We start from the raw sequence: 25,437 nt of genomic DNA, 5'->3' as shown, positions 1-25,437 counted from the left end.
GAACCCCGTTCTTTGGAAAACCCAAGCTTGCAATTGCTTTCCCACGGGTCCAGTCTAACTCCGGCTTTTACGCATCGCCGAGTGTCTATATACAATCACGCACAAGGTGGCCCTAAATCTGTCCGATGCTGACAAGTGACGAAACACCTGTGTGGGAAGCTAATTCTAACGAAGTCGCCAGAACATCCCCGCGAATACATGTAATAAAAATATGGAGATATCACTTCGCTAATAAATCGGTCTCTCCCTTTCCTAATTCCTGCTTCAACTCGGATATGATATTATTTTAAAATAGTAATTTGCATTGAAACATTTATTACTAAATATGCATGCCGTGTTGTAAAAATATTTGCGTAACACATGACAAATTCAAACAAAAAGCTAAAGATAAAAATCATCCCATTCTGTTTCCACATTGTTTACTATCTGTATTTATTTTTTATCACTCCTAATTAATAACACTGAATGAGTCATTAAATGTTTAAAGCTAAATGAACAGTTTGTTTACTGACATGACCACAGCAGCAACTGATGGTGTTAATGATTTAGTGTATTTATTGGAATGGACAGTTATTTGTATTCTACATTGAAAATGAACGTATGAAACTTGAACTCAAAAGCAGGAAAAGAAAAGCAGTGCTTGATGTAATTTATTTGTAGAACGTTTCAGAAATTATAATGGGATTAAGTCTCAAACTCTCGGTAGCAAATGAGATACCGTTTGAGGTTGTTTCTGTCTTATGTGAGTCATTCCACGTCAAATCGCACAGCCATAAAACACTACCTTCTCGGAAATGGTCGAATTTTTTTTCATGAATTCCAGACATCAAATAAAGAGACCTGTATTGTTTTTTTCACAATTATTAATTATTTGTGTAGTTATGACTATCGGAAATTCCGCAAATTATGCGCGCACTGTTACATAAACTCACTTAGAACTCTGTGTCTACAAATAATTTAGATTTGCGGTTTGGCGCATTTTAAAGACTAAATACAACACTTTTTATTACTTTAGGCCTATCACTAATACATTTAAAAATTGGAGTATTTTTTAAATAATTTCTTTTTCAAAGCATAATTACTATATTAAATAGCCAAGTTAAAAATCTGAAAAAAATTATAGACTTATTCCCTGATGTATTATCTGTAACCTACTGCATTTGGAAATGTGGAATCTCCACACATACATTTGTAACAATTTATTTTCCGGAGGCATGCACGCGCTCGCGATTCAAAGCTAATGTACTTCTTGCAGCCATAGATAGACTAGAAGGCTGTCGGCGGCAATTTTTACGAAATCCCCCGTTGCATGTAATATCTGATCTCGCCACACTACGAAAGAAATGCATTCATTCATCAAATGATCAATCCCTTACGGAAAAGTAAATATCTAAAGTTATCATATTATTGTCAGAACAGCTAAGAGGAGGAGCCCTTCACAATGCTATATGTTTATACTGTAATATAGCGAAGTGTTTAAAGATAGCAAGGCTGGGTAAGGCACTAAACTTTATGGCAGTAAACAGATGGCAGGAGACAAAATATAGAAGAGAAAAATAATCAGTCAGGGTTTGAATTTCACGGAGTGACGTGACTTCTATACAACATCAGTGACGGTAAAGAACGCGTAATATATAACAAGTGTTTAAATCCATTTGACCTTTCTAATCACGCTTTTAAAAAGAAAAGAACACTAACACGCATAAGTCGCGATTTATTGATAAAGCTCAATTTACAGGAGTGTTTGAATGTGCGAATATGTGATTCGTTCCGTAAAAAATCTATCAACTTCCAGATAGGTCAGATGAAATTATATGTGAAGCCGGTAGTTCTTGTGATATTAGTAAACATGAATCAAATAAAAGTGCGGGCAGAGAGAGTGATTGTCCCAGTTCTTAGTTTAGCAGATCTATTGATACAGCGCTAGAAATCACCAATATTGAGGAATTAAACAAGAGTTTGATATCAATAGAATCCCCTATCAAGAAAAGAAAACTACAACGAAAACGATACCCCCGTGAAAAGTTAAAAAAAACATAAAAGGCTTCCAAGCAAGTAAAGTTTTTCATGTAGAAGATGCATCGTCATCCCTTCAAAAGTCGCCATATTTTATTTTTGACGGAATGCAAAGAAAATGTACAACCTGAAAATTACATAGTTAGACCCATTGCAGACTTTTCTGAAAATTATTCATTTGTAATACAAGATTGAGTACAAGGTGTGCATTGGAACAAATGCCAAGACACAATACATCCTTTTGTAGTATATTTCAAAGAAGGTACAGAAATTCGTCACAAAAATATTGTTGTCATCTCAGAAAGCATGAAACATTACACCGATTCCTTTCATTGTTTTCAATCCGAAGTAATCAACTTCTCAAAGCAAGAATTGAACGATATGAAAAAATCTTTTACTTTTCCGATGGATCAAGTTAACAATACAAAAACAAAAAGAATTTTTAAAATAATTGCTTACATGAAGACGATTATGGAATTATTGCTGAATGACACTTGTTTGCAACGTCGCATGGTAAAAGTCCATGTGGTGGCATTGGAGGAACTGTTAAAAGACTTGCAACGAGAGCAGCTTATACATGATCCTATAAAACAACATCAACAAAAAAAAAAACTGTTTGATGGGTCACAAAAAACATTTCTAAAGTGTCATTTATATTTTGCCCATTGAATAAGCACAAAAACCACACTGAAAATTTGCAGGCCAGATACCACAATCTAAAACGAATAACTGGTACATTAAAATTACATTCTTTCATTCCGTTGTCAAAAACTGAAGATTTAGGCCTAGTAAAACAATTTTCTTTCAAGAAAGAAGGTAGGCGAATGAAAATTTAAAGTGTAGTGTGAATGAAAACAAACGTTTAAAAAGCATAATGTATAAATATTTGAGGATATCATAATAAGTCAATTAGCAGTGTTTTCTCGAGTGACTTGATCCCTACTGTGTGTAATCTTGCAACGTTCAGTCGATCATCCAGCGCCGATAAACCTCCCAGCGCGCTTCAACGCTTCCCGTCCACTGCTGCTGCACCGACCGCTACACATTGCGTCGTAAGTAATTAAATTTCCATTAAACTATTGGCGATCCCATTCTGATTTTTTCTGGAATTATTAAGAATACTTCAGTGCACCTAGTAGGCATTTTTTTTAGATTTTTAATACGGCTATTTCACATTGATATCTAACTTTTAAAAATTGAATCATAAAAAAATATTTGTAATAATTATATTAAAATTAGTTAGTAAATATTTAACAAAATACAGTACTTTAAGCTTTTAAATGCATTTTTCAAAAAAAAATTTTACATAAATATGCTCGGAAATATGACGCTTTAAATGTTGGATTGTGCGACATTTTTAACGAATTTTAACATGCAATATTTTAAAAACATGTGGACCTTGGAGGAAATAAAAGTACACTTGTTGGTTTATTAGACCCATAAAGTTGGTAAAAAAAATATAAACGCAATCAGAAATATGAAGGTCAAAATTTGTATAATTTTGTGCGATTTGACGTGGAATGACTCGTGTAGTAGATTTGTTTATCTGAAGTAAGTGTAAGTGCTAGAGTGAAGCATGTAGTTAAATTTCTGTGGCTTTGTTAAAAGAAAGTAAAATTCATTGAAATCTATATAGAAGAGACACCATCTCCTGTGTTAAAATAATTACATTACAAAGGAAGTATTTCGCAGTGATGAAGGAGGAGGATTCATGTAGAATATGTTATTTCCCATGTCTTTTTGTTTTCAGTATGTTACTTTAATTATTTGTTCGTTTATTTCGCTCTGCTCCCTTACATTTGTTTTTTTTTTTTTTTACGTTTTCTTTACTGATCACTCTAGCAATTTCTTTAAAATCTTTAATTTGTTTAATTTATTTCTAACTTTCTGCTTTCAGTTCCTTTCATATCGAGTTCTTTCTTCCGTTCTGTCTTCCTTTAATTTCAATTTATTAATTTATTTGTCTTTTTATTCTTCTTCACTCTTCCTCCCCTTCAGTTCTTGTGATTTTGCATGTATGTATTTTCATGTCCATACGCCTTGTTCGAGGAAAAAAATTAGAATCATGCTTTGTAAAGAAACATAGATCAAAAGAAATGACGGTTAATTAGTATTTATTGTATCACGAGATGTGAATTAATTGTTTGACCAGTTGTAACTCTGAAACGGTTGCAAATAAATAAAGCTGACGATGAACTTTCCTGCTCTAAATGTCGCTCTGAATCATCTTCTTACCTTTTGAATTACTCTGTATAATTTTACTTCTACTAGTTGTCGAAATAAAGTGTGGAACATCAATCAGAATTTAGAACAATGTTACCTGGGGATCGTAAAAGATGTTTCCTGTGATGAAATGGGTGAGGATTTAAAAATTTATTTTCATTTTTCTTCAGCGTGACGAAATATGACAGGTATTTTTTTCCTTTTTTGTGACGAAATGTTCCAGTGTCATTTTTATTTTGTGTGACGAAATGTTCGTGGTATAAGTTTGTGGATACGAAAAGTCCGGACCCCGTAGTCATAATAGCATTAATTTTATCGTAATAACAACAATCTCAAGGGAAAAAATGGAATTCTCTGCATCATAATCCACAGTTAATTCCCGATTTACCACGAAAATCGTCTGTAGCTGCATTTAGATTGGCAACAGGCCATGACTGTTTGGCCAAACACCTGTATAGAATTGGAATACATCAGTCCCCTAACTGCCCATTGTGCAACTCAAACCAAGTAATGAATTCGGAACACCTCAAAATCTGTGCTTCATTGGCTGACCATGATAAAATCTTTGAAAAATATTGGAGTGCAAGAGGGCAAATGACTTCATTCTCAAACGCCTGGCATTAGAAAACAACAACAATTGGACGGTGATTAGCAATAGTGATCCAAGCGTCAAAAGTCTGTTTCGAGACATTGGCCATTGAAATAAATCTGTTTTTTTTATAAAACATTTTATGCAAGCAGTATTATAACATTCATAGTATTACCAAAAAAATAGCACAAATAATACCATAAAAGGTTAACCGATTTTTAATAAGAGACCAGCAGTTGAATTAATATTTCAAAGCAAAACAAATAAATTAATTTTATGCAATAAACGAATTTTTACTTATAAATAGCAGCAAAATTCAAATATAGATTTTTTCCGAGTTAAATTAGCGTGCCATCAACAGATTTGTGTAAATATCTTTCTTTTTTTTTTTTTTTTTTTTTTTTTTTTTTTTTTTTTTCTTCAAATTGTCGGTTGGTCTATTATTGCGAAACTCCGTCCAATTGTAGACAGAACACATTATCGGTACGTGATTTATATGCAAACTTGGAGTGCATTACACACATTTGGTCCAGTATAGAATCCAAAGAAAGGAAGTTCGCTTTGGAGGGGGAAATGAAAAGTAAGAAGCAGTTGCATTAATGTTGTAATTCACGAAATGCTTTCATGTAGGAAGTAGGTCACGGGGAAGCAAATAAGAAGCTCTTCGCACGTAAAAACCTCACAAATTACAGCGGATCTCACTCTTCGGTGTGAAGTTCAACGTGAAATAGGAGTACACGGTAACAATCAAGTAATTACTACGAGAGATACACCGAGAGGGAAATATTAAGTACATTACTCTAATGTTAACTGAAACAGAGAAGTTGGAAGTGGTGCATTAAGGAATATGAAATGGAGAAAGATTAGTGTTTCTGAGAAAATTGCTCTCATAATAAAAGTAATATTATAATGACATGCACTGGATCAAAACTGTAGAAGAATATGAAGTTTCTAATAATACCCTGACGTTGCCAGCGAATTTCTCTGTGACATGTTTATTAGTGGAAAATTGAAGACATAGTAGGAGGAGGTAATAGTTTTCGTGATGATTATGATAGTGATCGATGTTGATGTTAGTTATAGTTTTCATGTTGTTTTATTTGTGTAGTGTCCCGCAACCAACAGTACACGCGACGCATGGCAGTCGAGCTAGATTTCCAAGAATTCTGTTCTGGAAAGCACGAATAATTTAAACAGGAGAGTGTTTAGTCTTTGATTCTGAACATATTGACAAATCACTGGACAGCGCTCTCGTTAATCTGTATTGAGAGAATACTAAACTGTACAATTGTTCAAATGTGTTGAGTTTAGTACAGTAAACCACAGGTATTAAAATACAAATTCAAAACACGGAAGTATGAAATGCAATAATAACTGAAGACATATCACTAACACGATACAGAATTACCAGCAAAGATGGTATAAGAATGTTAAGTGAATAATTCCAGATCAAAGTATTCCGTATAGAATGCGTATATTAAATATTAAAAAAAAAAGTGTTAAATTTTAGTCAGTCTGTGTCCATTAAGTAGTATCGATTACTTTATTATAGTATAATTTTGTAATTTAGGCTAATTTTATAAGAAAGTTTTGTTTTCACTTACATCATAATTGCAATGCTCAACAAGGTAAATAAAATTTGAATTTAAACTACAAGCTAGCAGAAGAAATGTTGGAAGATCACATAAGAGACGGAGTAGTTCACCACCTTGGAGTAACGGTTAGCTTTCCTGAGGGGACCCGGGTTGAAATCTTGATCGGGACAAGTTACCTGGTTGGAGGTTTTCAGATGTTTTTCCTCAACCACTCGAAGCAGAATTCTGGGTAACTTTCCCCGTTGGATCTCGAACTCATTTCGCCTTCATTAGTATAATTTCCATTAATTAGCTCAATAGTTTACAGGTCGACCAGAAGAACATGGTGGACGTGATTTCGGGGTCTGCCTATAGGCGACACCTTTCCGCGGGAGCTGCATATATCCAGCGGCCGCGACTATGGGTAACCAAGGGAACGTAACTTCTTTGGATAGATGGCACCTTGGTGAGTCGTGTAATCGATGGCGACATGTTCTTCTGGTTGAGGATGCAGCAGATTCAGGCACATGAATTGCGAACAGATGCCATCGATCTGAGGAGAGCGCAGAATAACATCACAGTCAGGCGGAGGATCAGGTCTCCAGTCAGAACTGGATCCTGTGGCTAAATCGATACAATAACAATATGCAGTGAATCATGCACTTGAAAGAAGCGATCCTAAGGACTTCAACAATCATTCCAACATAAGGAGGTTGCATAATAAGCCTACGGCTAAGGTGCTTGCCTGCGGGACCTCCTACGAAAAAAAAAAGAGGAGTGAATCAAGAAGAACAGGCCTAATGGCCTAGCCCTGGTTCTTGTACAATACAGTATATTGATGATGAAGACGTATCACGCCTGTCAATTTTATTTCTATTTATTGTGGAATAATGATAAATTAAAGGTACAAATCACAAAAATTGAAACTGTGAATTGGAGATAGAAATTATTAGATTTGGATTGTACTCACCGCGCTTCTTTGAACTGACCCTGAGATTTTATATATCTGGTGACATAAAAGACCAGATTTTCAAAAGCTATCCCCATATATTATTCGGAGACAGATAACATCAATTTCAAAAGAGAGAACTCTATTGCTGTGTGAACAACAAATTTTTACGAATATGTCAAGAATATGTAACACGGACAACATTTTCAGCAGTATCTAAAGACAAGAATAGATACTCCATATTATGTTTACTCCCTCAGATGGGATTAAACTGTTAGTTTGATCTATTAGTCATGCGAGAACTCATTGTATTATGCCACTGGTCTTAATAATATTAATGCAAACATCCATCATGATGTTGCTTTGTTTTTCTGGCAGTGTGAATTAATCAAACACGTTGGTGAGTAAAGTGAATTAAATGAAAGTGTTGACAAGAAAAGTAAGGGCGGTGCTATATGGATGGTTTTTAAAAATACCTTTAATTTTGGTAAGTATGATAATTAAGAATGGAAAAATGTTTTTCGGAGTGATTCGTCATAACTAGAGCCCAGCGTTTGAACACCGACCCACTGAAAACAGATTATCTGTGTAGGTCTACAGAGTATAGCGTATTAGCGACTTCCAGACTTAGTACAGTCAGTTTCTGAAAAAAATATGAGAATATCTTGACAGCAGAGTTCCACTCTCACAAGGGAAGGTTTTGGACCTCCCGAAGAAAATCGTCATTACATTTTCTAGGGCGGACAAGCATGAGACCAAAGTAACTGAAGCGAAGTGCGGCATTTCACAATCGGTCGTAATCTTTATAGCTTGACTTATGAACGTGCAGCATGCGTCTGTAATGTTTGCACCCATACTGTACCAGAGGGTTCTAAATAAATTAGGTGATACGGCGTATGCCTGGCAGATGTCCGATGTTTATAAAGTGACCGCCACTTACGTAGTGAGATTTAGGACACAGGCCTGTTCCTACACTAATGAATAGTGTATGTGGAATAGCCCTATGTGTAAGCTATTGTGTTTTTGCAAAATGGTTTGTAACCCTCATGCTGTGCTACAAATACTGGTGAATTAGGTGATACAGTAGAGATCTCGGATTATATCTCTGCCGGTGGATGACCGGTAAATTTCAAACGGCTTAACTTACTCGTTGGCGACAGAGCATTTAAAAGCATTGCGAACTTATCTCTTTCCCTCCTCCTCCCTACCGCAAACGTGACGTTGCACAGAGGCAGAGATATAATCCGAGATCTGTATTACTAAAAGGACAACACGACTCCAACGTACATCAACAGGTTAATTGTACGTGAGTTGTATAACCTATTCGGAACATCATGTCAATGGCGACGCTGTTATGGTGGAAGGACAGAATGATAATTATGGAATGTCGGACACTTTATCTGCAATAATTGTGATACTCTGCGTTCTCCAGCCCACAATACGACAACCAGTTCCAGTTCCTATAAACCATCACCCTCCAAAGTGTAACGGAAAAGCATTCACGAATAGTTTTCTGGAAAAAGAATGCAGATCTATGACAGTGTCATGATTGCAAATAAAACCGTTGTAGTAACTGCCTGAAAATTTACCACTGGAAAAAATGCGTTGAAAAGTAATCGCTCTTGTGAGAGGTGGCACGAAAGAACACAGTACTGCTCGAATTCACCAGCATATGTACTCTACACCAAATTCCGGAATACGCGTGACATGGGATACGTAATCCACTACTGGTATTTAAAGAAGTGTGCGGAAGAAGCAGCTATCTCCATGGGCATTGTCAGTTTCAAAGCCAGCAAATATTTCCTTGACCAATTCAAACGACGCGTGCCGCTATAAAATATCAGACAGGATCACAAGGTTCGTTACTAGTCGAAAAGTTACTCTTGACAAAGCGTGAGGACAGAGCATGGAGTTTCTACAAAAACTTACGTACTACATTACAGCTAATGAAATCGATGTCGACATGGTGTTCAATACGGACAAAAGTCGATTTCAATATTATCCGTGACTGGGGAAAAGTCGACTGAAGCTGATGTGCAATGCGTTTCATCTACTACACACTCCTGCACCATTCAGGAGCTTATTTCAATGTCAGGACGCCTTGCAAAAAAGAAAGAAGAAGAATTGGGCTCATACATCTGTTATCAGGAGACTGGTGTTAAATTTGGCAAAAGTGTTTCCGAAACACTACAACGTAACTAACCTCCAAATATGGAATATGACTGCAGTACGAGTGATAAGATATCAATAGCTCTCGTACTGTCCTAGATGCGTAAATTATTGGAACTGTAACTAACGGGAGCATGACTACTGTTGCTGGATTCATGATCCAAGCAAACCGACGCGAGTTTGTCAATCAAAGCCTTCGGCAATAGGCACGTAAATTTTCAGACCAAGATCATATTGCATCACCTAAAGCCACGAAGTACTGCCAGCCTTTTGACGTCTATTTTTTCGCCAGTACAAACTTTTTCACGACAAAAGTAAGAGTACATACGTTATGAAGAGAAGAATGCCGTCAATCTACATGACAGAATCTTCATTTTCAATCTGAATTCTCAACCAGTTGAGTGCACCATAGTACCAGCCTATGCTTCACTATGCGCGCAAGATATCTGGATACGTGTCACAGGACACATCTCTTATGTTCCGTAATGCGTTGGACATAAATTTTGCTGTTTTTGACACATGTAGCATTCCTGACTGTGACTCCAGTGCCGTCAGTATCTGCTCGTGGTGCAGCATTCAACTTCGCTTGCAACACTACCTTTTCACACCACATTACTATGACGTGGAAAGGGGTAGGTATGTGTATGGCATTTGTAACTTTATGAAGTTGCACATAATCTCCCTCTAACGCTAAACGATTCTTAGACTGATCGAAGCTATCGACCGCTATGAAATTTAACCTTACTAATATATCATAAACAACTCTCCACCCCATGCTACCGCACCTCATCCGAAATCAATTCAGGATTGCATATCACCAAAACAGACTACAGTACCTTCCTCTTCAAATTAGGTTGCTGCTACGCGGTCACTGTTCTATCATGACTATTGTAACATGATCATTCTTAGCTAACATATTGTTTGAAAAAGTAAAAAACCAACTTTTTAAAACATCTGTAGAAAAACACCCAGAAAGAACACTTCTTCGTGCAGTAACACTATGTAAACATCATTTTGTGCCCTGCCTAGAAAATATTTCAACTTACACAAGGGACGTTATAGCAGACAAGAAAATATGAGTTCCGCGAGATGAAACATTAGATATAACTGGGCGTTTCGAAGGTCATGTTACCGCGGGAACATTGCCACATAATAGTATGACGATACAGATGTGTCCGATATTCCTAATTTTCAGTTTCTACCAGTTACTCTTTGGAGGTTGATGTTTTCCTAGATACATGCATTGCCTAGCAAAGAAAAGACAAATCTTTCATTCGAAGCACTAAAATTATGTAGTTATTTAGTACTGCAACGATTTTCAACATGATCGCTAAATGTAATAGACAATTTCGTTTTTATGTAATTTATAATTCTATAGAGTTTCCTGTTTGATTTAAATTTAATTTTAAATTTCGGATTTGATACACAACTTTCTTGGAGGATTTATCTTATAATAATATTATCTTGTAAAGACTATATGCAGAATTATTTCATATGTCAAGCATTTCTTAAAGCATAATTTATAGTTGTATATAATTTATTGTGTCAAGAGACTATCCCTGCATATAAAATACACAAGAGACACAAAAGGGATGTCCCCTCCTCAATTACAGACAATAAATTCTAAGACTGAAATGAAAGAAACACATTACGTTCTAATACTGTAATTCACTGGCGTGGTAGTATTACATCCTGGTTGTAATGAGTGCTTTTCTTAGCAATTTCGCTGGAAGTGGAAATATTCATATTATGTGTATGTTCAGTTCCAGAAAGAAAGAAAATGAACCGCCTGAATTTTCTAAGTTCCAGATTCAACGCATTGCGCATGCTGAGTGCTCCGAAGCAGCGGTACACACGAGATCGCTTTGGCAGTTATTGAAATTCATTTTACGTCGATTGTTTTCGTAACCCGAAAGACATTTGAAAACATATGATGAAGATTGATCTCTTCTTAATAGTAGATGAATGTTTATAAATCGTGCAGCAAAATAGAATGATGGTAAACGAAATTAACCTGCATAATTAATAATGAAGGATCAGTGGAGCGGAGAAAAATTCTCTCCGGCACTGGGATTCGAACCTTGGTTTTCAGCTCTACGTGCTGACGCTCCATCCACTAAGCCACACGGATTCCAATTCCGATGCTGGATTGAATTGTCTCAGTTTAAGCTCCACCTCTTAGTTTCCCTTTAGTGGCCAACCCTCATGCACTGTGTCACAGATGTGTGACCAGTGTTGCCACGACCTACTCACGAAAATCAGGAGAAAATCATAAAAAAACAGGAGATTACAGTAGATTAATTAAACATGAATTTCCTCTTTGTATTATAATATTAATTACAAAATAGTGTACTGTAAGAAAGATGATACTGTTGTATTACTATATAGCACTTCCCTAACCAATGAAATGGAACAATTTTGCTAAATATAATTACTGTTATCTCTACTCAGCGTACGTATCAAAGTCATGCAATTTTGTTTTTACACAGTAATGTCTTATTGACAATGTTTCGCATTAAATCTGGAATTTTTCATGTATTCACGAAAGATTTTTTAACAGAAGAAAAATTATCCCCTTTCTTGCTTTTACATTACTATCCTTTAAACTGTTCACCATTTTCCCACTATAATTTATAATATTCTGGGAGTATTTACTTTTTTTCTTTCTTTCTGGGACACTTTCACTCATTTTAAAAGATCACTGTGCAAGATATGTAACACTAAAATGCCATTACCTATACTTCACTCTCTCACTGTTTCACGTGCACACAATCAGAAACAAACTTCACTGTACTGAATAAGTTTCGTTCCTCCTCTTTTCCCCGAGTCCTCAAAACAATAATGAAATAAGTTAATTCTGTCGTCGATTTGCAAAAGGGGATACGTCAAAAATAACAAAGTGTTGGAAATTCGCTACAAAAAATCATAAACTTAAAATATTAAAATGTTCATGGATCCTGAATGTATGTATCCATAGTGATCTAATTAGAAAAAAAATTATGAACATTTTCATTTAACTTATAGTTTTGCGATTTTCCAACACTTTATTTCCGAAATGTCTCCTTTTGCAAATTGACGAGTTATCACATGCTTACGTTGCATGAAGATTATATACTTGTGTGTGTGTATGTGTGTGTGTGTGTGTGTGTGTGTGTGTGTGTGTGTGTGTGTGTGTGTGTGTGTGTGTGTGTGAGTAAGGAAGAGGGTTTGCATCCTTTCGTGGTAAGGTTTCAATCATTCGTTCTCTATCGATCTGTAATTATGTTTAGACTATTGAGTGGATTGGAGAGACCCATAACTCTGAGCCATGTGTATAAAACATGGTCTTTATCTGCTGTGTGCTGAATCATAATCCGCCGCTGGACTCCAGGAGAGAGCCGTCTCCTTGCTTCTTGTAAGCATCATTGTGGCGACCCAATATGAGCATGGAGACAAATGAAAGCATTGACTTATGTATAAGATGAAAAAATAAGGCATGATGACATAATATAGGCCTATGTGTACTAAAGTAAGGAGTTGAAAATCTGGGCTTAGAACTAGGTCACTGCAGCATGCCAAAAAGGCAGGAGAAATTCGGACTTTCGACATAAAAATCAGTAGAGCAGTAGATTTAATGGAAAAACAGGAAATCTCCTGCTAAATCAGTAGGTATGGCAACACTGCGTGTGACAGTAGCACAATATCCAAAACACTATGTGCAGAGTTGCACTCATTACGAGTGACTAAGTGGCCGGGATCCAACGGAATGGGAGCAGTCTTAAATCACTCAGGGCCGTATTCATAGACATTCTTAGCGCGGGCTTCCGGTGGATGATCAGCTAACTAACGTTTTTCGTATTCATAAACCAGTGTTAGCGATATGATATGAATCCTGTGCAAGTAACCAGTCGATAGTCGGGGCTAGTTTAGAAAGCTCGTAACGCGGGCTAGCGAAATGTCTATGAATAGCACCCTAAGTGATTATATACGCATGTTTTATTATTGCGATGTACCGAAGTACATGTAATATTTCCGTGCAGGAGTTCTGCGTTATCATATGATGAAGGATCGATGGAGCGGAGAAAATTTTTTCATCATATGATAACGCAGAATTCCTGCACGGAAATATCATTGTACTTCGGTACGTCGCAATAACTGCATAATTAAATTTAAACAAGTATTTTCCAAAGATTATCCGAAGCCTGAACTTTGCAGTTTGCGAGCATGCATGCTAGCAAAGAGCTATTGGAATGCTCGTGATTAATTATTGTTGTAATAGGGATCGTCGTATATATTGTTTCTTTAATAATGATTTTTAAACTTTAATTTGATCTTATTTTCTGATTAATTTCGTCCTTTTTGCAATAGGTATTTCACAACTACCTTCCTGTAATACTATTCAAAAAATGCTAGGTTGAAAATCGCTGTTACATCGTTGTGATGTGAATCGTTTTTATTTATTTTTTTTTTATTTTAATATGTTATTTTACGACGCTTTATCAACATCTCTGGTTATTTAGCTTCTGAATGAGATGAAGGTGATAATGACGGTGAAGTGAATCCGGGGTTCAACACCGAAAGTTACCCAGCATTTGCTCATATTGGGTCGAGGGAAAACCCCGGAAAAAACCTCAACCAGATAACTTGCCCTGACAGGGAATCGAACCCGGGCCACCTGGTTTCGCGGCCAGACGCGCTAACCGTTACTCCACAGGTGTGGACATGTGAATCGTGCTCTGTAAAAAGCTTCAGGAGTCGAGCCATTTTTTGTTTCTGGGACTGTACATGGATATTAAGAACTTAGAGCGGCATTTTCTTAACCATTATGACTCTAAATTCCTTCCTACAACTTTACAACTGTTTCAGGTCATCAATATAATGTTTACTTTGTGATAAGACGTAGTATGCTTTAACAACTTAAACGTTACAAGAGCTGTTTTGTGAAGACCTTATCTTATTAGATGACGTCGGATTTACTCCAGATGATTAATTATTGTACAATACGGAACAGGCGATGTAGTCCTTACCTTGGAAGAAGGGGATGAGCTTGCACATGGCGGCCCCGAACACGAAGTTGCGCAAGACTTGTCCCACCAGCGTGAAGGGCATGCAGAACACCCCCAGCAGCAGGTCGGACACCGCCTGCAACAGCGTGAGCCGTCTCATGAATATGCGAACACTGCACTGCCGTCTTCTAGACTCCTCCAGAACTCTTACGACTCGTTAAAAGCTTTTACATTATACCTGTGGGTTTTAATAAATGTATTTCCGACTCGAGCTATAATAAACTGCATTACTTTTCATAAGTTTTATTCCCCCACTTAATGTGACCGTACATCAAGAAATTATTACAGTATGTACACCAACACAAAACATGCACCATTGACAAACGGAGAATAACAAAACATAAAAAATAAACTGTCAAAATATCTTCATCCTCCATATAGAACCATCTCGTAATGACAGGAGACACAAAGAAGCCATAAACATACTTATCTTACATGTATTTTTAGCCAAGCAGATTTAAACCTTCCCAATGTATTACTTGTCACAGACTAAGTCATTAAACTTCGGCTCAAGCCTAAAAAAAATATATATGATTAACACCATTTTTCGTTAGTTTATTTATCTTTAAGCCGCTAGATATCACCACAGTATCTCAACGTTTTAACATGTAACATTATATTCGACGTAAACTATAAAAATAAATAAATTCTGTGGAACAGAAATTATACTGACGTCATTCGACTTCGGTTGCCATGGAAATGTTTAAGTCATATCAGGTAAACCGTGGCTAACGAGAAAGACAGGCTTCGGCACGAATCGAGTTACGTGGTTATCGTGGTCTAGTCATGGCCATATTGATAATCACCTAATATAAATGCATGTTCAAAGTTCTAAAAACAAAGGAATTACTATATTAAATTCATGTTAAACGTGCATTTATATATAAACTTGTTCAACGTTGGTCATGTCATGACTGAGAATGTGACGTCGCGCCGTAGCCTGTCTTCCTCGTTAGCCACGAGATAAACCGTGTCTAATGACAAAGACAGGCTACGGCGCGAAGTCACATTTTTAGTCATCACCAGAGCTAGGAAGATGGTACCAAAATTGTTAAGTTGTGTGAACTTGGACTTCATCTCTACCGAATGAAGAGTAATAGCGCATCTTTCAAATGCCAGTGAATCAAAACAACAAAAATGTACAGCCGGGTAGTAACCAAACACGTGCTCCAATCGTCCACAGCCTTAGAACAAGAAAATATTAATTTGTAATTACGAGTATTAACTTCGCAACTCCAAAACTAAAATAATTTACCCATACATATATAAATAACATACAAAATATGCAATTATGATTCTAGCCTCGTTATAACAAATAACAATAACCTATTCATTTTATCAAAAGAAATAGTGTTAAAAAAACAATATTTGTACTATGAAAATATTCGTTCTACGTCACAAGACGTTACTGGAGCTAATCTGAAATATGATACCCTATATCTTACTATTAGACCTATTAGGTGAATAACTACTTTATGAATCTAATAGTGTGTCTCCTATGTGGCACATAATATTAAACTCATTATTGTTTTCAACAAAATTTTTAATTTCTATTGTAATGACAGCTAGGAAGTTCTCATCGTAATTCCGATGTTGAAGTTGGACTGTAATTCAACCGAATGCATAGCAGCACGAGACGTCAAAATTTAACGAAGGATAATCAGTAAAAAAAATAAATAAATAAACGTGTTGCCCACTCCTGCTTGCACAATTATTTAATAACAGATGAGTTTACGTTTTTCGGAATCATGCACAATATTAACATTATGTAAATAATAGGATAATGACAGAATATCTCAGTTTGTTCCGAACCTAAAGTATTAATATAAATTAAAACATTATTCATACTATTCACGACTCTACACAGCTCCACAGAATGCCACTATGCATTGTTTATGTGAACACACTCTCCATCATTTGTATCGAGCGGTAGCAGGGCGAGGCGCGGGTGACATCTAGATACTCCTCGCTGGGCTGCACTCAACTGAAACCTAGTGCTTTTGGTACGAACTTCTTACTCATTGTCATAACATGACCAGCATTCAACAAGTGTATATATAAATGCACGTTTAATAGGAGCTTAATATAGCAATTCCTTTGTTTTGTTCAGAACTTTGAACATGTATTTACATTAGGCGATTGTCATGATGGCCATGACTGGACAGAGATAATAGTGTGACTCCGATTCGCTCCATAGCCTGTCTTTCTCGTTAGCTACGGATAAACTCAACGATGAGAACGAGTCCATTCTTATTCACAAGGATAATCCGCAAATATGCATAACCTACTTACGGTATTACTAATAAAAACTCTATATACAGACATTTAACTGTCATATACTTATACAACGAGTAGCTCATTTATACGTCGTGTGTAAATTCCTTACTAATAATCACTACATACGTCATGTATAACAGTACAACTGTTACACAGCTACGTCATAGTTTCGTCATTACTTCGTTACGAAAGATAATGGAATATCTGAGGTTCTCTATTGCATCCGGTAGAGCGCTCTAGTGTGGCGTGTTAAGTATCGATAGTACAACTGGCTCTAATCGATTACCACACTATATTTTGGTCAAAGAGTACAAGCTACAGTAATATTATTCTAATTATTCTGTGCTCTTTGGTTTGTTCTTTGGTTACTAGGCAACCATCATCTTAAAATGACAGTCGATACGAACAGCTGTTAGAGGGCGGCCATTTTTTCTCTATATACAACGCTTAAACAAGGGGTTTCGTGTATATAACTACTGCAAAGCAATTCCCATTGTATAGTTACAGCCTGTTTATACGTCCATCGCTTCTGCATGGTTTATTAGTAAAGTTTTCTGTCTCAACTTACATAAGTCTAGTACAAAAACTATACACGCTTTATTAGTAAGACTGTTAGAATATTTTATTAGTTGTATTGTGGCATTTTTATTACCACAAATTTTTATCTGTTATCACATCATATACTTGTATTATTTAAGGAGGAAATTTTCGCTTCGTCACTGGGAATCGAACCCAAGCCTTCAGCTCTACTTGCTGAATGCTATTACCAACTGAGCTATGTCTGGAATCATCCACATCCAAAACGCACATCCTCTCCTTGTTAGATATGTTTTGTTTTTCCAGGTATTTCCAGCACTTCATGCAATAAATTCCGCAGTTTATCGTGCGTGAGTGAAGTGGGGATCGAAAGTGATGCGATATCCTGTCGGGATGGTTACAGGGTGGCTTATTATGTTTTGAAATGTGTTGTCAGCTTATGTGGATGGCCACGATGTTGCTTTATTGTGGTAGCAGTAACACGGTACTGGTGTACATCATGCATTACTCTAATTCAATCCCAGTTGCTCTGATATGCAAGGATTAATACACTTCGGTGTCCCCCGCACTAATGCCGTAACACCGCACTTCTCTATAATTCGATCAGTTCTTTGATCATGCCATCATTGTATACCGAAATTTTGCATATGCCTACTTAATACCTGTGTAAATTAAGTTAATTAGATGTACAGTAGTGGCAAAAAAACCGGACCGACCCTTGCAGCTGATTTCAGGGCCTAATTCACTCCAAAGCACGATAGACTGGTAACTAAGACTTTCGTGGTTCGAATCCTGCCTGGGAAGGAAACTTTTTTTTTGTTCCTTATTCAAATTTATTCCTAATACTTTACGATTACAGCTATAGTTTACTACTTAATTAACTTATTATTCCCAGAACATGAACTTTACCAGCAATCGAAAAGTATTGGGAATACATTTGAATAAGGAACAAAAAAGGTTCCTTTCCAGGCAGGATTGGAACCACGGAAGTCTTAGTTACCAGTCTATCGTGCTCTGTAGTGAACAAGGCTCTGAAATCAGCTACAAGGGTCGGTCCAGTTTCTTTTTGCCACTACTATACATATGCCTAATGTTTAAGTTAGAAATTTAAGATCGCACTACAACAGTGGTGCAAATAGATCTCGTAATAAAATGTGGAAGGTAAGAATACACAAGAAGCAAAATATATATATATGGGCCTACATATAAAAATGTAAATTTTATAATTGTGTTCGATTTATCCGCAAAACTTTTAGATTAGCGTTTTTAATGCAAATTTTATATTTTATATTTAAGATAATTTTATACTGTAGCAAAATAAATATCACAGATCTCTAGTCTTAAAATTCAGGACTTTCAATAAATTAGAAATACGAGTATATGTGTTTATATTTTTCAAGATGTATAGGCCCTAAAGTTGTAGTTTACAAAGATCCTGTGTCCATTGGAATGCCGGGTACTAAACTTTGACTTTTTTTTATTTAATTTCACATTTCTGGAAACTAAGTTCGGCTTTCTTAGCAGAAATAATTGAAGCAAGTTTCCAAATTTTGCACACGACTTCTAAGCATTGTAGCACATATGCGGATCAGCGTTCATTAAAACAATACAGATATTATAGTTATTAAAGGTAAAGGTATCCCCGTAACATGCCATGAAGGCACTTGGGGGGCATGGAGGTAGAGCCCCATGCTTTCCATGACCTCGGCACTAGAATGAGGTGGTGTGGTCGGCACCACGCTCTGACCGCCTTTTACCCCCGGGAAAGACCCGGTACTCAATTTTATAGGAGGCTGAGTGAACCTCGGGGCCGTTCTGAAAGTTTGGCAACGAGAAAAAATCCTGTCACCACCTGGGATCGAACCCCGGACCTTTCAGTCCGTAGCCAGCTGCTATATAAAATTGTTTTTGCCATGATAGCATTATAAACAAGTTGTTACTACATCCAATATCGTGTGTAATCGGTTTATTATAGCACGTGTTCCAATAAAAACAATGACATATTCGCTGTGACGTAATACCGGAACACTTGCAAGAGGTAACAAGAAATGAAATGCAGGCCAAAAGGTAACGTGTCATTTATTTCCAATCTTTAACAGTTTTGTATCATTTTTATAATAACACATAAGACAGTTCTGTGGTTCAGAGAAACTATATTAACCAAATAAAGAAGCATTTGTAACATAACCTGCAAGGACATCATTTCTCTTTATTCAGTGTTAATGCCAGGCGCAACTAATGGATACGAATATATGAAGACTCTGGAGCTATGGTTCCCGAATTTCTTTCATACTTTATTTCCTACAATTTATAATGCTAAGATGCCATGAAGTGTTGTATCCAACTCGTAGATAATTTTATTACGACACTCGTGAAAATTGTCGCACTCAATAACGTTCGTGAGACATTCATTCATGCCATAATCATCAAGATTATCCACTTCCTGTATAAATAACTATTTCAATTCAACTATTTAAAAAACTATTTAAAACTAAAGGCCTAAGCCAAACCTTATCCAAAAATGTATGAGTTGTGATATACCGGTACTATATGCACGAAATTTTGATTCTGAACCTTCAATAGACTCTAAGAAAACGGGAAACTTCTGTGGTCAAATATTTTAACTATAAATTTCATATCAAGTATTTTTAAAAGAGACCTGTAGTCACTAGAAACTTAATTCATATTCTTATTTCGATATTCTTATGTTTTATGATTAAGTTATAAAGTCAACCTAGTTTTGTTCCAACTACCAGGTCCTCTTAAATACAGGGTGATTCACAAGGATTTACCGTCCTTTAAGGAGTTTATTTCTGAAGACATTTTTGAGCAAAAAATGTCATACAAACATAGTTCCTATTCTCATTATTTTCAGAGTTACACTGATTTAAAGTTGTTTGTAAAATACGTTTAATCTTTAGTTTGAAGGTAAAAGAATAATATAAATAGAGAATGAACCATGCAGAAGTATCAGTCCTCTAATTGACAAGTATTATGAAGCTAAAAATGTGCTGTGAACTCCTTAGTTGCTTCGTACAGTCATCTTTTTCTATTTTTAAATAGAAAATTACATTATTCTTACGCACTTATCACAACAATTATTACAAATCACACCACTTCCACCGACTTAATTATTTTCAGTTCAATTATGCATACTAATTTACAGTTTTGGAGAGTTTACAACACATTTAAAAAAATGTCGCCGTCCACTTGAGTACACTTGGCCGCACGCTTGTGAACGGCACTCGTCGCTCTACGTAACTGCATACGACTATCTTTGATTTCCGTAGCGTTCGCGCTGGCTGCTGACTGCACGCTGACCAAGATCACGCGTTCACAGCAATGCGTTCCAATAACGAAACGTAACTCTGTAAATATTGATAATAGGACCCATGTTTATATGACATATATATAGCAGAATGTCTTCGGAAATAAGCTCCGTAAAGGACGGTAAATCCTCATGAATCACCCTGTATAATAAAATTTAATTTAATTTAATAATAACAGTAAATGCTGAGTAACTAAATTACGGAACCTAAATATAAATAAAAGTAAGAACGTTTATATTAGACTACCGTTCCCGACGAAAATTTTATTTCAGGAGACAAGTCGGGTGCAATAATTTCATGCAAAAATTGGAGAGCATTATTTGTTGTCTTATGGAATTAGATATAGGCCTATCATCTAGCAAAAAGAAAAATGCATAATTCTTGACTTGTCACACATCTTCTTAAAGTTTCCCTGCTAATGAAAAATATACGGAATACATTAAATGGATTGAATTATGTTCCATTTATTAGTTTTGTTCTGTGTATATTACATGGTGGATTTTCGCCATACGGTTATTTAAATAATTTATTCAATGACACCGAATTACACGAGTCCTTACATCACTTTCGTCATTTTCATAACAAGACTCCTGGCTCGCTCTACAAATGCATGACTTCATGGTCGGATTTTATGAGATACGAAAGTGAGAAATGGTTACATAAATTTGCAGCCAAAGCTGCCAAAATAAATAAATAATAAGTAAAACATACTAGAGGATGAAGATAAAGAAGATGTGATAACATTGTACAACTGCATAATAATAAATAAATAGGGTAAACTGGGGTCTGTTTGACAGTCGGGCATGTTGGACATTCTGTACTTTAACGTGTTACCTCGCCACTTGTGGGCACCACATTCTGCTAGAAGTCAATGACGGAAGTAGCCCCACTCGTGGCTACTTCCGTCATTGACTTCTAGCAGAATGTGGTGCCCATAAGTGGCGAGGTAACACGTTAAAGTACAGAATGTCCAACATGCCCGACTGTCCAACAGACCCTAGTTTACCCTAACAAATTTTAAAATAAATAGGCCTATGTCACTAAAAATGTAAGCTTTATTAAATGGATTTATTTTACACCGAATCAGATGGAAGAAAAGCGAGCTTCATACATTTGACTTTGTGAGACGTATTGGTTATCATCAGGGAAAGGATTTATATGTAAATACATATTTACTTATAAAGCTAATATAATTTATATTTTGCATTATATTTATGTTTCACAATGTGTAGGGTTGAAAAATCCTACTTTTATTTTCCATATTTTTCCATATTTTAGAGTTTAGTACATATTTTCGTTAATTTCCATATATTTTCCATATTTCATATAAAACAGTCCATATTATATTAGGTTTAACAATAAAACAAAACAAAATTCCATTAACTTTTAAAAATACATTTCAACAATAGAGATTTAAACACATGTTCAGTAATCCCTTTAACATCAGAGTTATTTGAAAATTAGCAGTCCTATCAACAATGGGAAAGTAAGTTACAAAACTGTATTAATTTAATTTAAAATTTTTAACAGACTTCAGTTGTGCAGCTCAACAGTTAAATGCCAGTCAGAGTACACATAGGTTCAGTTTTGTAAATCATACTATAAAGACGGTAAATATGCCAAAAGTACGTCATTCAGTCAATTTAAAATCAAAACTAACAAGTTACATTTCAGAATTTAAAGAAGATGGTTTATCAACTGACAATAAAATATTATTTTGTAATTTGTGTCAGTGTGCAGTATCATCTACACAAAAGTTCCTGGTGCAACAACACATTACAACTAGTAAACATCAGGCCAACAAACAACTAAATTCCAAGCAGAGACAATTGTTTTTAACACAACCAACAACATCGAATGTAAGATCTGAGTTTAACATCGACCTGTGCCGTTCTCTCATCTCTGCTGATATTCCTCTCTACAAACTAAAGAATAAGGTCTTCAGGGAATTCCTTGAAAAATATACTCAACATACAATCCCGGATGAGTCAACACTTAGGAAGACGTATGCTCCATCCATCTACGATGAGACAATACAGAAGATAAGAGATGAAATTAAAGATAGTTCAATTTGGGTTTCCATTGATGAGACTCCCGACAAAGAAGGTAGACTTGTTGGTAATGTAGTTATCGGTTTGTTAAGTGAACAATATTCTGAACGAATTCTTTTACATTGTGATGTTCTAGAAAAGTGCAATAACAAAACTATAGTTAAACTGTTCAACGAAGCTATGGGTATCCTGTGGCCAAAGGGTATTATGTACGATAATGTGTTATTCTTTATTAGCGATGCTGCCCCTTATATGGTCAAAGCTGGACAAGCATTATCTGTTGTATATCCTAAATTGACTCATTTTACTTGTGTGGCGCATGCATTTCATCGTGTGGCAGAAGTGGTCAGAGACAATTTCCCTAAAGTAGATTTGTTGATTTCATCAGTGAAAAAAGTATTTCTCAAAGCTCCCAGTAGAGTTAACGTGTTGAAAGAAATGTACCCTGAAATTCCATTGCCACCAAAGCCAATTTTAACTAGATGGGGTACATGGCTAGAAGCAGTTGAATATTATGCCGAACATATAGACTCTATTAACAATGTTCTCCTTGCATTGGACTCTGAAGATGCAGTCTCAATTGATACTGCGAAAACAGTTACCTGTGACATAAGTGTGAAGAATGACTTAGCTCACATTCAGCATACATTTTCATGCATCATAAAAACGCTCAAAAGTCTCCAAAATAGGCACCTTTCACTATCTGAAAGTTTTGAAATTATAAATAGTACTGTGGAACAACTGAATCGTGGTAGAGGTAAAGTTGCAGATGCAGTAAGAGCTAAGGTGGACACTGTACTTTCAAAAAACCCTGGATATGAAGAACTACAAAAGGTTGTTGCTGTGATGAGTGGTGAATCAACAGTGAAGATTAACTTGGACTTATCCCCAGCAGACATTGTGAAATTGAATTATGTACCAGTTACTTCTTGTGACGTCGAACGCTCTTTTAGTCAGTATAAATCTATCCTCAGAGACAATAGAAGAAGATTCACTTTTCAGCACTTGAAAGAAATGTTTGTAACCTATTGTTATGGTAACAGACAATAAAAATTGTGTTTTGTTGAAACTACATTGGAAGATAAGGTACGTCCATTATATTTTTTGTTTAGTTTGATTAAAATGTACCAATATTTAACGTACATAGTCATTTTTTTATAATTTTAAGTCCATATTTAATTCCATATTTTGGTAAAAATCCATATTTAATTCCATATTTTGGTAAAAATAACTACATATATATTTACATATTTCATATATTTTTAGTCCATATAAATCCGTTCCCTGGTTATCATATTGAACTGATTGTAATAATCTACTCATATTTTTTCTTTCGATCCTTACATTAGTTACAAATCTATAGATATGCAAAGAAAAGGAAACAGAACTTTATGCTACAAAATGGAAGAAAAACAAATTTAAATCACTAGTACAGGAATGAACAATTCACCTTCATGCGTATTTTATTACATCAATGTCGGTTGATTCTTTGGAGGAAATTATTAATAATTGAAGACATTTAAAGTAGCAGTATGGCAGTAAATAATTATAGACTATTAGATACAATCGTGATATAAAAACTATCAATATGGCATAAGGATATTCATTCTTTAATTGCTAGAATCTGAATCTACTCTGGGCGCAAATACAATATATGATTCGTACATGAAAAGAAGACAGAGACAGACGGTATAAAAATTCCCAAATGCATATTAATAGAGGAGATCAAGGTTAAAATGGTTAAAAGTATATAGACCCTATATATTCGAGTTACTTTTTCAAAGTAGACATATTTCAAAATGTGTAAAATATTTTACATATAGGAATATAATATAATGTTGTAATTACATAAAATTAGGCTCTATGTCATAATGTCTCTGCATTGACACAAGTGATGATCAACTGTACTAAACCATAATTAGGTTATGTTCTCAGCAGCTGATTACACTGAGATCTACTGTGTATTCGGAATTCTATGCAGGCAGTCCCACATGTCCTTGGAGCATCCCATTGTTACGTTACCGATCAGTGATCGGAGAAATGACAATACAATGGACAAATGACGGAACAGCATCGTTGCTATGTATTTAGATAACAAAAGAACTCAAACAGAAAACCCAAATAGGACCTTGTCCACTACAAGTTGTCACTATAAATTTTTCAACATTAATTTCACTATAGCTTTTTATTTATCTAGAGAAAATCGAAACTCGAGGGGGATTTAATTGACTATTACACGATTAGAAGAAATTATATAAATATTAGAAAAAAACAATGTATTCTAATACAATATAATATTGACTTACGTTTATGAAACAATATTTTTATTAAATCAAATTGAAAATACCACAAATATGGCAATCGTAAAAATTATAAATAACATGTTTAAAATAGGATTAGGATGGTTATGGGATAACTTGGCTACTATAAACAGCGCAGCAAGCCTAAACTTAATTAAATCAAGATGTCAAAATATTACTAGACAAAATGATTTTAGTAGGATCAATGACATGCGCTCCCTAATATTTTTAATGAATATAAAAAGATATGGGGTCGGAGTACATATATAGATAACATGAAAATGAAAGAAATATTTGGACTGGCCTGGTTCAGACTGGGCATTTGGAGATTAATAAATAATAGAGGTAATATACCTCAAGAGACATGCTCATTATGTG

At 35.5% G+C, this 25,437-nt stretch overlaps 1 protein-coding gene across 1 annotated transcript in view; it reads right to left on the bottom strand.

Moving 5' to 3' along the window:
- Positions 1 to 25,437, bottom strand: part of LOC138695185 (cholecystokinin receptor-like) — a 663,775-nt gene that overhangs the window by 622,112 nt on the left and 16,226 nt on the right. The window contains exon 2 of the mRNA XM_069819644.1: positions 14,527 to 14,641. Coding sequence (XP_069675745.1) covers positions 14,527 to 14,641 — 115 coding nt within the window. The remainder of the gene's footprint in view (positions 1 to 14,526; positions 14,642 to 25,437) is intronic.

Source organism: Periplaneta americana, chromosome 2 (assembly GCF_040183065.1).
Source record: "Periplaneta americana isolate PAMFEO1 chromosome 2, P.americana_PAMFEO1_priV1, whole genome shotgun sequence".
NCBI lineage: Eukaryota > Metazoa > Arthropoda > Insecta > Blattodea > Blattidae > Periplaneta > Periplaneta americana.
Note: the sequence above shows the minus strand (reverse complement) of the source record. Positions and strands in the feature narration are given on the sequence as shown.